Source organism: Scyliorhinus torazame, chromosome 8, assembly GCF_047496885.1.
Source record: "Scyliorhinus torazame isolate Kashiwa2021f chromosome 8, sScyTor2.1, whole genome shotgun sequence".
NCBI classification, from domain to species: domain Eukaryota; kingdom Metazoa; phylum Chordata; class Chondrichthyes; order Carcharhiniformes; family Scyliorhinidae; genus Scyliorhinus; species Scyliorhinus torazame.
Window position 1 is genome coordinate 33,934,210 of NC_092714.1, and position 14,909 is coordinate 33,949,118.

The 14,909-nt window shown below is 43.5% G+C and overlaps 1 protein-coding gene across 1 annotated transcript in view; it reads right to left on the minus strand.

Annotated features, from left to right (window-relative positions):
• morc3a (MORC family CW-type zinc finger 3a) overlaps positions 1-14,909 on the minus strand; it is a 97,534-nt gene that overhangs the window by 59,678 nt on the left and 22,947 nt on the right. The window contains exons 3-7 of the mRNA XM_072513340.1: positions 13,145-13,277; positions 8,202-8,416; positions 7,049-7,193; positions 5,863-6,016; positions 4,306-4,434 (exon numbers count right to left, since the gene is read on the minus strand). Of these exons, the coding sequence (XP_072369441.1) occupies positions 4,306-4,434; positions 5,863-6,016; positions 7,049-7,193; positions 8,202-8,416; positions 13,145-13,277 (776 nt within the window). The remainder of the gene's footprint in view (positions 1-4,305; positions 4,435-5,862; positions 6,017-7,048; positions 7,194-8,201; positions 8,417-13,144; positions 13,278-14,909) is intronic.

Below are 14,909 nucleotides of genomic sequence, written 5' to 3' on the forward strand. Positions count from 1 at the left end.
TTTCTTAGGGGTCAGTTTGCAGGTTTGAAGGAGCTGGAAGCGAAGTATGGGCTGGAGCAGGGGGAAATGTTTACATACATGTAGGTTCGAGATTTTGCCAGGGGGATTGGAGAAGGCACCACTGGAAGGGATCTAAGCAAAGTGGGAGGAAGAGTTGGGAGAGGGTATGGAGGAGGGGTTCTGGTGTGAGGTGCTCCGGAGGGTGAATGCCTCCACCTCGTGCGCAAGATTGGGGCTGATATAGCTGAAGGTGGTATACAGAGCGCACCTCACGAGGGCAAGGATGAGCCGATTCTTTGAAGGAGTAGAAGATGTGTGTGAACGTTGCGGGGAGGGCCCCCGCTAATCACGTTCATATGTTTTGGCCCTTTCCAAAGCTAGAGGATTACTGGAAGGAAGTTTTTAGGGTAATTTCTAAAGTGATGCACATGAAACTGGACCCGGGCCCCCGGGAGGCCATATTCGGAGTGTCGGACCAGCCAGGGTTGGAAACGGGCACGGAGGCAGATGTTGTAGCTTTCGCCTCGTTGATCACCCGAAGGCGGATCCTGATAGGTTGGAGAGCAACCTCGCCACCCTGTGCACTGGCGTGGCGGGGGGACCTGTTGGAATTCTTGACTCTTGAGAAGGTTACGCTTGAACTGAGGGGGAAGGATGGAGGGGTTCTACAATTCATGGGCATTATTCATTATGCACTTTCAGGAACTGATAACATTGAATATTAGTTGGGGTGTGTGGGTGGGAGGGTTGGGGGGAGGGGGGCTTTGTGTGTTAATGGCGACTATGGGTGATCCCTAATTCCTTGTTGTCATTTGTTTGTGAGAACATGCGGGCTAATGTTTGGGGTTTGGTGGGAGGATGGGATCGTTGTTATTGATATGGGGTTGACATATTTGTTACTGATTATTGTTGGTGGGTGTAAATTTGGGAGAAAATGTGAATATGGATGAGAATAAAAAAATATATTTTTTTTAAACTCATCCATCCTACCTGTAATACTCCTGACATTAAAGTAGAAGCCATCCAAAAAAAAAAGAAAGCGAAAACAGAATGCAGATGGACATAGGCAAGCAGCAAATAAGATCAGAATGAAGGATAAAGTTTAAAAAAACACAGAATTTAAGGCACTCTGAATGCGTGTGGTAGTCACAAAAACCCGATAATTTGAATACCAAATTGAGGTAAATGGGTATGTTTTAATTGCCATTACGACGATGTAGCTACAGGGCGACCAAAATTGTGAACTAAATATCCAAGGATATTGGGCATTTAGAATAGATAGGTGAAAAGAGTAGGTAGGGAATTATTCTGGGGAGCATTACTGTTATTGGAGTTCCTGTTACTATTGTTGCCTGTATTTTCTGGTACGTGTTGGTATTATTGTGTTTTGTAAACCTTTTGATATATAAAATGTTACAAATTCAATAAAAAAATATTTAAAAAAAAAAAGATGTGCCAGAGAAGTGGGATGGAATTTTTGGAAATGGGAGAAGGGGATTAAGACACTAAAAGATTTGTTTCTTAGGGGTCAGTTTGCAGGATTGAAGGAGTTGGAAGCAAAGTATGGGCAGGAGCAGAGGGAAACGTTTAGATACATGCAGGTTCGAGATTTTGCCAGAAAGGAGATACACAACTTACCGGAGGAGCCGGCCTCCACATTGCTGGAGGAGGTGCTGACGACAGGGGGACTGGAGAAGGGGGTAGTGTCAGCAGTTTACAGAGCTATTTTGGAAGAGGAGAAGGCACCACTGGAAGGGATCGAAGCAAAGTAGGAGGAAGAGCTGGGAGAGGATATCGAGGAGGGGTTCTGGTGTGAGGTGCTCCGGAGAGTGACTGCCTCCACCTCGTGCGCGAGGTTGGGGCTGATACAGCTGAAGGTGGTATACGGAGCACACCTCACGAGGGAGAGAATGAGGTGATTCTTTGAAGGAGTAGAAGATGTGTGTGAACGCTGCGAATGGGGGGGGCCCCGCTAATCACGTTCATGTGTTTTGGTCCTGTCCAAAGCTAGAGGATTACTGGAAGGAGGTTTTTAGGGTAATTTCTAAAGTGGTGCACGTGAAACTGGACCCGGGCCCCCGCGTGGGCCTCTTTCCCCATATCCCCCGCCCTCCATCTCCCCCGCCCTCCATCTCCCCCGCCCTCCATCTCCCCCGCCCTCCATCTCCCCCGCCCTCCATCTCCCCCGCCCTCCATCTCCCCCGCCCTCCATCTCCCCAATCCTCCATCTCCCCAATCCTCCATATCCCCACCTTCCCCATATTTGTATTGTATTACTTTAAATTGTATTATTGAGGGGTTTTCTTGTGGGGGTCTCTGTCTCTCTTGGGCTGTTTCCTATGGTAATGTGCCCTGGCGTGGGGACCTGTTGGGATTCTTGACTCTTGAGAAGGTTAAGTTTGAACTGAGGGGAAGAATAGAGGGGTTCTAGAATTCATGGACATTACTCATTAGGCACTTTCAAGAACTGAATAGCATCACCCATTAGTTTGGGGGGGGGTAGTGTGTGTTAATGATGGCTATAGGTGATTCCGGATTTCTTTTTGTCAGTTGTTTATGTGAACATGTGGGCAAATGTTTGGGGTTTGGTGGGATCATTGTTATTGATATGGGGATTGACATATTTGGTACTGATTATTGTTTATTGTCGGTGGGTGTAAATTTAGGAGAAAATGTGAAAAAGGAGGAGAATAAATAATTTTTTTTTTTTTTTTTAAATGTGAAACAGGGATTCACCAAAAAAATCCCCGGGATAGTTGGATTATTTTATGAAGAAACCCAGTCTGAGAGTTTCAAAGAATGAGCGGTGACCTAACTGAAATGACAATTCTTACAGGGTGTGTGTAGATAAGATGTTTCTCCTGGCGGATGAGTCTAAAACCAGGGATCATGATCTCAAGATGAGGGGAAGGCCATTTAAAAGGTGACAGGAGGAGGAATTTCTGAGAGGGTAGTTAGTGAATCTTTGTAATTCTCTTCCCCAATCATGGAACATGTTCAAGACAGAAATTGATAAGATTCCTGGAGACCAGTGACATTAAGGGATATGGAAGTAAGATTGGAAGGTGGAATTGAGCTGGATGATCAGCCATGATCAAAGTGAACGGCGAAGCAGGCTCCACTGACTAAATTACCTTCTCCTGCTCCTATGTTCAGCACTTAGTCAGGGTGTTGCCAGTTCCCAGATCCCAGCAGTATCATGTATGATCAACCAATTCTTACTATTACTTGGAGTAAATTAAATTCGCCGAAGACAGGCAATCATGATGATGGGGCACCAGGTGGCAGAAATGGATTTTCCATTCTGTACTTCTGGTTGCAAACCCTTCAGCCTGGTCTTGTGTACTCAGGCGCCTACTCAACTGATTGATGGAGATGTTCACAAATACTCCTCCATGCTAGTTGCTCAATTATCCAACTCCTCGATCTAGTCGACATAGAAGGTAAGTCAAAATTTAGATCTGATCACTAGTTTGTGGAATCATTTAATTCTGTTTACAGCATGCATGCTTCTTCTGCTGTTTACCATGCATATAACGCTTTACTCGGTTGGCACCTCATTTTTAGGTGTGCCTGGTACTGCTCCTGGCAGGATGTTCGGCAGTCCTCATTGAACCAAGGTTGCTTCCCTGGCTTGACCGATATGCTGGACCCTGAGGTTACACAGTGTGGTTGAACATGATTCTGCTGTCACTGAAGGCCCACACAGCTTTTCATTCAAGCAATGTTTTGAGCTGAAAGATCTGCTCTGAATCTATCCTACTTAGGATGTGGAAATGCCACTTAAGATGAGGGGTCTCCTCAATGTTAAGACAGGACTTTGCCTCCAAAGCATTTTTTTAACGTAATGTGCTTTGGGATGCCTTGAGAGACCGAAAGGCACTATAAAGCTATTAAATTTCACTGATAACAATTAATTGGGAAACACAATCATTCTTCAATTTCCTTGGTCTTATCAGGTGCTACATCATTTGTTTAACAAAGAGGATACGCAGGTGCCTTGCATATTTTTCACTAATAATTCAGTTCCAAAATAAATCATGAGGAAAAATGACTGCAAAGTATGTTACCTTCCAACTTTATCTTTTCAGGAACCAAAATCAATTATTCACTTGTATCAGTCTAGATTAGCAACTCAAAACATGGCTGTGGGCTTTCACCCTACCCTACAACACACCGCAGTACTGAGATTCTCATTCGGGTCAATATTTTGCAACGAAAGATGCACACTTCCTGAAATTATATTTTATAATAAACAAATCCACCCATAGAATGTTTTACTTAAATTTACTTTAAAAAGGATACAATAAAGCTTGGTCTGTATATGTCATGTTCAATGTGAGCAAGGCTTTTAGAAATAAGCTGAGTTTTGACTTTCATTCCCAGAAGAATAATCTGCATCCGTGGCTTCAGATACAAAATGCTACAATAAGCCTGAAAATAAAACATAAACTATAAGCATCAAGTGCACTGGCTATACTGCAGAAATATTCTTTAAATATTCCAAGTTCACCTCATGAATGTCATCATTGAGGAAGAAATAAAATTCTACTTTAAAGTTCAATTTCAAATCTGCAGATTAAGTCAATTTTTGTTTTTGCCCTTAGCCTATGTAAAAATGGAATACAAGGTCAGAATAAAGCTTTGGCCAACGCACAAAGTCAATCAATAGGAATTTAACAGCGAATATCCTTTTCTTTAAAAAAAAAACATTTTATTAAAGGCATTTATGGTTTCATAATAATAAACGATACAAATGCAAACATAGTTCAGTGCAAAATACATCCCTCCATCTCCCATTATTCCCGCCTATTCCAGGCACAAAATAGCCTTATTCCCCTCTACCCCCCACCCCCTTATTGAAGCGAATATTCTTTTCATGAAGATCCCTGCCTCTTTGACAGAAACTCCAGGTTCAAGACCCTCCCAGGGCTTCATGGTCAAGGAAGGTGTTTATAACACGACCAAATAGTTTGAACATCAATTTGCAAATCCTTCCAACATTCACCAATGGCAGGTGGTAAGAGTGAGAGTGATTCCTAGTCAGCTATATGATGGAAAGAAATTGGAGCCTCAACCATCCCTATTCATAGCTCCAGGCTATAACATGCATGTAAAAGTGTATGTTGCCAGCACAACTTGGTCTCCTTGGAGGGGCAGCCGGTGGCTCAGTTGGCTAACCAGCTAGTGTGGGTCAGATTACTGCCAACAGCACTGGGTTCGTTCCCTGTTCCTATTGGGTTGGATTCGGGTTGTGGTGCTGTACGTCAGACTGGTCTTTGGGCAGAGAACGCAAGAAGAATCTAGTCACAATGTCAAATCTTCACTCAAACCTTTTAAGATTGCCAAAACAGGAAAATTTGAATTCTCGACGGGCGGTACGGTAGCACAGTGGTTGGCATTGTTACTTCACAGTTTCAGGATCCCAGGTTCGATTCCCGGCTTGGGTCAATGTCTGTGCAGTCACCACGTTCTCCCAGTGTCTGTGTGGGTTTCCTCCGGGTGCTCCGGTTTCCTCCCACAGTCCAAAGATGCGCGGGTTAGGTGGATTGGCCATGCTAAATTGCCCCTTAGTGTCCAAAAAAGGTTAGGTGGGGTTACTGGGTTACGGGAATAGGGTGGAGGCGTGAGCTTAAGTAGGGTGCTCTTTCCAAGGGCCAGTGCAGACTCGATGGGCTGAATGGCCTCCTTCCGCACTGTAAATTCTATGATTCTATGAGTACAATACAATCAGAAATAAAACAATTCAGCAGTGACTAAGGGTTTTTGTTAATTAGACACAGAAACTTCAATCACAAACTGCCTAACCTTCCAAATTAGCAAAACGGTAACCTTGCCAGAAAACCACTGCATTAAACTTACCCTTAATGAGTAATCACTTTCAGGCACGATTTGGTCCATCCGTTCCTGCCTTTTGTATCTTCTCTTTCCCGTGTTGTCATCCAAAATATCTCCAGGAATTCGGATATCGTGCTTATCAGATTCAAAGTCAAACTCTGGATTTCCATCATTGGTTCTTGGAAATAAAATAACTCTATTAAATCCAGGGCTTATTTCAATCTTTGAAATTTAGCGCCAGAAATTCAGCCAAACTCTTTCAAAGAAGAGTGACAGCTATTATAACTGGTGTTCTTATGAGAGCAAAGGAGATTAGGGGAGATCTAACGGAGGTGCTCAAAGTACACGGGGTTTTGATAAGAAACAGATTTCCATTGGTCACTGAGTCAGTAACTGGAGTGTACCTCTTCAAGATCACCACTAAATACATGGAGAGGTTTACAATTTGATTTAAAATCTAGAAATCATCAGGACACAGAATTACCCATCAGAAAGTGGTAAAAATAGAATCTATAACATCTTTGACGGGGGAACTGGATCAAAGTTTAAAAATTAAAAATGTTTACAAATGTTTGAGGGAAGACCAGGATACTGGGACTAAGTAGGGAAGGGTTAGGAACTAGGACCGAACAGATAACTCTTCCAGAGAGCCAGCACAAATGTGATGAGCTAAAGTGCTTCATTCTGTCCTGTAAAATATTATAGTGCCATGACCATATCGGATACCAGGAAGTGAGCGGTTCAAAATGTTATATTTTTTTAAATCTATAGATAAGCATGGGCAGCACGGTGGCACAGTGGTTAGCACTGCTGCCTCACAGCAACAGGGACCCTGGTACAATTCTGGTCTTGGGTGACTGTCTGTGTGGAGTTTGTACGTTCCCCCGTGTCTGCGTGGGTTTCCTCCGGGTGCTCCGGTTTCCTCCCACAGTCCAAAAAGATGTGTGAGTTAGGTGGATTGGCCACGATAAATTGCCCAGGGATGTGCAGGTCAGGTTGTGGGATTACGGGGATAGGGCGGGGTGGACATTCGTAAATGGGTAGAGTGCTCAAAGGGTCAGTGCAGACTCGATGGGCCGAATGGCCTCCTTCTGCGCTGTAGGGATCCTATGATTCTACTGCATCTCTCATCTAATCTGACCATTACATTAATATCATTCTATCAAAACTTTCATATTCTTGAGGTACTAATTAACAAAGTGTAACTTACTTTCTTATATTCCAAATTATAATCCTTGTTCCTCGTTTTCCAGAAATAGCATCCAGTTCTGCCAGGAGCTCCGCTTCTGTACTGAATAAGGAATGCTGTAAAATTGCTTTCAAACTTGACTGCATGTCCTCACTTATAAGCTTTTGTAAGGCTTGTATTAAGGAATGTAAGCATTTATTCAATATGCAACAGCATGTAACTGACACAACACAGCAAAATTACGGATTCCCATGAATTCTAACCAGAACTTCAAAGAATATTGCGAATACAAAAAGGTGCGAACACGAAAAAAAAAAGAATGGTCATCTTGAAGCGGGAGGAATGCTGATCCCTACTCAACACATGGAGCTGCAGGACTCAACCAGGGTCTTTGATAAGGCAGGTTCCTCGTACTCAAAATATAGAAATACTTGAAAAAATTACTTCTAGTGGTAGCCAAGAAGTAAATACAACTTCTCATCTTCCCCACATAGTCCTCATTTAACCCACAGATTTACTGAGTTATAACTGACCCACAGTCAAAGTAGTTGATTCAATCCAGAGTCTCCTATGTTCAGTTCCTGGTCACGACTGAGGCAGCAAAAAAGGAATAACTGGTCAGTTATGTTTGTGAATAAACAAACGGCCTGTTTCTGATCTCTTTTGCAGCACAGTAAGTGAAAAGACAGCATCAGGCCCATCCTAGGATCAAATCAGATGGCCCTGGCAGGCAAGGTTCACCACTGGCTGTGGCCCAAAATTGTTGAATATTAAACATGCACCAGATGGGCTGCAGTGGTTCAAGAAGTCAACTCACCACCAGCTTCACGGGAAAATAAGGACTGATGAGAAATACTGGCAGCGACACCCACGTCCCACAAATAAATTTTAAAAACTGCAGGGTATCAATATACTACGCCAGGGGAAAATGGAATGAGAATTCCATAACACAACATGCAAGGTACTCAAAAACCCAGCCAAAATATGTGGGGTTGCCAAGCATGCACAAGCCACTTTTCAACAGGAAACATTGGGCATTTCCTAACAACTAATTTTAAAGCCAACAATCCCAGCCACAATATGAAGATGCCGGAGAAAAGGGCAGATAACGTAGCATTTTAAATAGTAAGCGTCTTTTAACGAAGGATAAATATCTCCAAATAAAGAAGGATATTGTTCTGGTTAAATGAAATAATTGGTACAACCACATTTTCTGCTTTTATCGCTGCAAGATAAGTCTGAGACAAGAAGCCCACACTCCACGCTTCTCCATTTTTTGTGAAAACTATTGCATCTCTTCCCAATCGCATAGATCCAGACTTGAAACCATTGCCATAAAGGCCAACAGGAGCATGACCATTTATTGCCACTTTGTCACTGAATCCAAAGCTGGGAGAAACAAGAAATAAATTTATATTAATATGAATCGCAAAACTTTCAAACTAAAATATTACATCACTTTTCAAATGTTAAATAGCGAACTTGCATAATCTCCAAATATCCAAATATAGATTTTTAAAATAATTTAGTGTTGCAGTACAGATTCGAGAAGTTAAAATTTTAATTACAAAATTCATAATCTTAAAAGTCAGATGAAAAATTAGAACACCATCGCTGCACAGGAATCTGCCATCACCCATCCCCTCGATAAACTAACCCTCGAGCCCGCTGCTCTCGCAAACTACTGCCCCATCCTCAACATTCCTTTCCTTTCAAGTCCTTAAAACTTACAGCCACCTCCCAAATCCATACCCATCTTTCTGGATCCCAAAGGAGTGAAATAGGGGAGAGTTTGTACACGCTGGCTGGGAAATCAAAAACATGACGGGAGGGGACAGTCATTTTGGACTGATATAAGGAAAAGGGGTGTGAATCTTCAGAATTCTCCCACCCAGACTATTGCTGATGCCCCACCATTGAATGTATTTAAAACTGGGATAGACAGATGATTTGGTTCAGGGAATGAAGGGATATAGGAAGCAGACAGGAAAGACCAAGGACTTGAAGTCCAAGACCAGCCTGAATGGTGGAGCAGATTCGAGGGACCCACTGGTCTATCCCTGCTCCTATCTCGTGTTCTTGCGAAACAACATTTTTGAATCCCTCCAATCATGGCCACTATCGTAATGGCTATCAAAATCAAAAATGACAGCCTCTCTTACTGTAACAAAAGAAAGCTACCCATCGTCGTCCTTCTCAACCGGTCTGCAGCCTTCAAAGGTTGACCACACCATCCTCCTCCAGGGCCTCTCCAATGCCCTTTAGTCTGATTTAGAAACATAGAAAACAGAACAAAATAGGAGCAGCAGGAAGCCATTCGGCCCTTCAAGCCCGCTCTGCCATTCATTGTGATCATGGCTGATCATCAATCTCAATAGCCTAATCCCGCTTTCCCCATATCGTTTGATCTCCTTCGCCCCAAGTGCAAACTGCTTCTTGAAACCGTACAATGTTTTGGCCTCAACTACCTCCTATGGTAACGAGTTTCACAGGCTCACCACACTCTGGGTGAAGAAATTTCTCCTCCTCTCAGTCCTAAATGGTCTACCCCGTATCCTCAGACTGTGACCCCTGGTTCTGGACGCACCATCAGGAACATCCTCCCTGTCTAGTCCTGTTAGAAATCCCCCCTCATTACTCTGAACTCCAGTGAATACAATCCTAACAGATTCAATCGCTCCTCATACGTCAGTACTGCCATCCCAGGGATCAGTCTGGTAAACCTTTGCTGCACTCCCTCTACAGCTAGAACATCCTTCCTCAGATTTCACATCACAATTTCATTCATACCCTTTAATCGCAGCCAGAGAATCGCCTGCAATGGTTGCTCTTCCTGATGCTGCACCATTATGTCTGGTGTCCTGCAAAGACCTACCCTTGGCCTCCTCCTACTTCTCATTACATACGTTCCTCTCAACAATATCTTCTGAAAATGCACGAGTAAGAATGACATCCAGCCCTAGCAAATCACCAACACTGTTGATTCCTCCAGTATCTCTAGATCCACAATACTTGTACAACATCCAGCAATTTTCTCCAAATAGATATCAGGAATACTGAAACTTTTATCTTTGGTCCCTACAATCTCCATTCTGGAGCCATCACCTCCAGTATGCTCCCTGGCAAATGTCTGGGGTTGAACCAAACTGTTGGGAGCCTTGGTGTCATATTTGCTCCTGAGCCACTGAACACAATTGTGCCATCGCTTAGGTGGTCTTCTTCCACCTGTGAACTATGCCCCTGCCTTAGCTCAACTGCTACTGAAACCCTCATTCATGTTCTTGGTACCTCATGACTTGGCTATTCCAATGCATTCCTTGCCGGCTTTCCATGTTCAACTTCTCGCAAACTTGAAGTCATCCTAGACTCTGCTGCCCATGTTCTTATTCACAGCATGTCCCATGCGCCCATCATCCCATGCTCGCTGACCTATACTGGCTTCTGGTCAACCAATGCCTCGATTTCAAATCCCTCCACGATGTTGATCCACCGTGCCTCAGAAAGTTCCTCTAGCCCCACAGTTGTCAGAAATCTGCGCTCCTCCAATTCTAGCCTCTTGATCATCCAACCTTCAGTTGCCAAGCCCATTAACTCAGGTATTCTCTCCCTACACATTGTCACCTCTTTCCTTCGTTAAGATGCTCCTTAAAACCTACCTCTTTGGTCAAGCTCGAGGTAACCTGCCCTAATGCTTCCTTATACATTCGGTGTCAAATTTTGCTTTTTTAGCATTCCTGTGAAGGCTCCTGGGATGTTTTGCAGTCGCCGAATCATTTCAAGCATTTTCACTGTCATGCGTGAATGTGGGATGTCCTTATAATTGTACAAACATTCGTCAATAGCCATTGATCTGATGACATTTTCTGAAAATAAGTGGATATATCACTGGGTGTTTGGCAGAGCAAAGTGCACAGAGGGGACACAGTCTGCAGAGGGATATAGATAGTTTAAATGAGTGGGCATGGGTCTGGCAGGTGGAGTACAATGTTGATAAATGTACGGTCATCCATTTTGGTAGGAATAACAGCAAAATGAACTTTTATTTAAGTGGTAAAAAATTACAGCATGCTGCAGTGCAACCTAGGTGTTCTTGTGCATGAATCACAAAAAGTTGGTTTGCAGGTGCAGCAGGGAATTACGAAGGCAAATGGAATTTTGTGCTTCATTGCTAGAGGAATGGAGTTTAAAAACAAGGATATTATGTTGCAGCTGTATAGGGTGCTGGTGAGGCCACACCTGGAGTACTGTGTACAGTTTTGGTCTCCTTACTTGAGAAAGGATATACTGGCACTGGAGAGGGTGCAGAGGAGATTCTCGAGGTTAATTCCGGAGTTCAAAGGAGACTGAGTCGACTCAATCTATACTCATTGGAATTTAGAAGAATGAGATGGAATCTGATAGAAACATATAAAATTATGAAGGGAATAGTTAAGGTAGAAACAGTGAGTTTGTTTACACTGGCGGGTGAAACAAGTAGTAAGGGGCATAGCCTCAAAATAAGGGGGAGCAGATTTAGGACTGAGTTGAGGAGGACCTTCTTCACCCAAAGAGTTGTAAATCAGTGGAATTCCCTGCCCAGTGAAGCAGTTGAGGCTACCTCGTTGGATGTTTTTTAGGCAAAGATAGATAGATTTTTGAACAGTCCAGGAATTAAGGGTTATGATGAGCAGGCGGGTCAGCTTGGAGGGACTCAAAGCCCCTGAAGTCGGAGGCCTGGTTAACCGACATGGCGAGCTTTCTCAGCCTGGAGAAGATTAAGTTCGCCTTGAGAGGGTCACTGTTAGGGTTCGCCCGGAGGTGGCAGCCATTCATCGATTTCTTTGCGGAGAATTAAAATTGTTTGTTAAAAAAAAACTTGGACCGAGTCCGCAAAAAGATCAGCCATGATCTTATTGAATGGAGGAGCAGGGGATGGCCTACTCCTGCTCCTAGTTCTTATGTTCTCCATCTTTCAAAAGGGAATACATTTTTTAAAATCACAATTTCTGTAACGCCAATCACACTGAAGTGAGGCATTGTGACCGAAGTACAGATGCAAATTAAGCCAAATTAACAGGGTTAATCGATTAATGCTCTTACATGGTAAAGCACACCAAGGGATGGAATTGTAGAAGTCAATATTTTTCCTGCTTCTGGACTGTGGTAGAAAGACTCAACAAAGTTCGTTCCGACAAAATAACTAGTCTTTATTTACGAAAAGACTGCATGCAGTATTGGCTGCAACTTGAGTTTAGAGAGCAGTTGTTACAAACTGCTAATTCCTCCTCAAGTCCGCGCTTACACAAAGAATCAGTTCAGTATTTATGCATTATCATTATCAGTATTGCGGGACTACAGCGTATTCAGGAATTCGATCAGTAGTAGAAACATAAGCAATGTCATAAATCATGGCACAACCTGCTGACCTCCTAGAACTCTTTGTCTCATCAGTCATACCATTATCTTGTCCTTTGATAGAAAATTAAAAGGTCGGTGACTCCTTCATCCTTGACCTTATCTTGTCTAGCTCATACAGCTCATGAGTTAATCTTATAAGAACTTAGAGGTCAGGCATTTTGGAATAGCTTGACCTTCTCTGATCTTATTCATGCTTTAAGTTATGCGGAGTCAGCCTTATCAGGTCTTACAGGGGTCTGGCATATTGGAATAGCTTGGTCAGCTTTTCTTACATCGTACCAAGCAGTTGACCAATTTTCCCATCATGCCATTACTTAATTCGTACAACTTCACAGAATGGAGACCTGGCCACTTACATATGTATCTCGGACTCGTTTCAATCTCAGTAATTTCCAGTTAATCCCCAAAATTGCACAGTTTACAGTCTAGAAGATCGCCAAATACCTCCAAGCCTCGCTTCATGGAGCTATCCACCAGCCCCATAATCGCGCAACAGAGCTACCGCCAATTACTTTAAGCTGCTGCTTGCACCAACGTGATATGATCTCAAGCAACGATCAACCTCAATAGATACCGTATACCAGTATATCAACGAATAGCCCACTGTTCATAATTCAAAGTTTTTACATTCAAATTGCTGCAAAGCGTAAAAAGAATCATCATGAGAAGAAATTACCTCAGTGATAGTATTTTGAGCAATTTATAACAAAAGCAACTTACCTCAGCATTTTGTGCAACTTGCTTTGATTCATCCCCTGGCCATTATCAGCAAATATCAAGCAAATATTTTCTTTTATTTTTGTCTTATCAATCCACATCTGCTTTGCATTTACATCTGGATCGTACGCATTATCTGGAAAAGTAAAACAAAAGTCAAATAATGGTACAACATGATGCTTAGCTAAATTAATTTTAGATGCTATTCTTAAACAAAAAGTACTTTAAAAAAAATTAAATGACTGCCTATGCATTGTTAGATGCAGGGCATTATACTCATGAGGGGAAAATCAATCACAGCAACTCTTCATTTGAAATTTAACAAAAATCACTGTTTAAAAGACGGATCCATGACGTCAAGAACCAATCTGCTCCAACAAACCGAAGAATGTTTTCCCCAAACTATATTAGCACATGTGCGCAAAGCACAAGAGATAACCGTTTAAATATTATAAGTATATAAAAGCACTAGACGGTGGTTTTGGTAAACGTATATGCCCCGAACTGGGATGATGCCAATTTTATGAGGCGTATGCTAGGACGCATTCCGGACCTAGAGATGGGAAAGCTGATAATGGGGGGAGATTTTAATACGGTGTTGGAACCAGGGCTGGATAGGTCGAAGTCCAGGACTGGAAGGAGGCCGGCAGCAGCCAAGGTACTTAAAGATTTTATGGAGCAGATGGGAGGTGTAGACCCATGGAGATTTAGTAGACCTAGGAGTAAGGAGTTCTCGTTTTTCTCCTATGTCCATAAAGTCTACTCGCGAATAGACTTTTGTGTGCTGGGAAGGGCGTTGATCCCGAAGGTGAGGGGAACGGAGTATACGGCTAAAGCCATTTCGGATCACGCTCCACACTGGGTAGACTTGGAGATAGGGGAGGAAACAGGAGGGTGCCCGCCCTGGAGAATGGACATGGGACTAATGGCAGATGAGGGGGTGTGTCTAAGGGTGAGGGGGTGCATTGAAAAGTACTTGGAACTCAATGATAATGGGGAGGTCCAGGTGGGAGTGGTCTGGGAGGCGTTGAAGGCGGTGGTTAGAGGGGAGCTGATATCAATAAGGGCACATAAAGGGAAGCAGGAGAGTAAGGAACGGGAGCGGTTGCTGCAAGAACTTTTGAGGGTGGACAGACAATATGCGGAAGCACCGGAGGAGGGACTGTACAGGGAAAGGCAAAGGCTACATGTAGAATTTGACTTGCTGACTACGGGCACTGCAGAGGCACAATGGAGGAAGGCACAGGGTGTACAGTACGAATATGGGGAGAAGGCGAGCAGGTTGCTGGCACACCAATTGAGGAAAAGGGGAGCAGCGAGGGAAATAGGGGGAGTGAGGGATGAGGAAGGAGAGATGGAGCGGGGAGCGGAGAGAGTGAATGGAGTGTTCAAGACATTTTATAAAAAATTATATGAAGCTCAACCCCCGGATGGGAGGGAGAGAATGATGGGCTTCTTGGATCGGCTGGAATTTCCCAAGGTGGAAGAGCAGGAAAGGGTGGGACTGGGAGCAAAGATCGAGGTAGAAGAAGTGGTGAAAGGAATTAGGAGCATGCAGGCGGGAAAGGCCCCGGGACCGGATGGATTCCCAGTCGAATTCTATAGAAAATATGTGGACTTGCTCGCCCCGGTATTGACGAGGACCTTTAATGAGGCAAAGGAAAGGGGACAACTGCCCCCGACTATGTCTGAAGCAACGATATCGCTTCTCTTAAAGAAGGAAAAGGACCCGCTACAATGCAGGTCCTACAGACCTATTTCCCTCCTA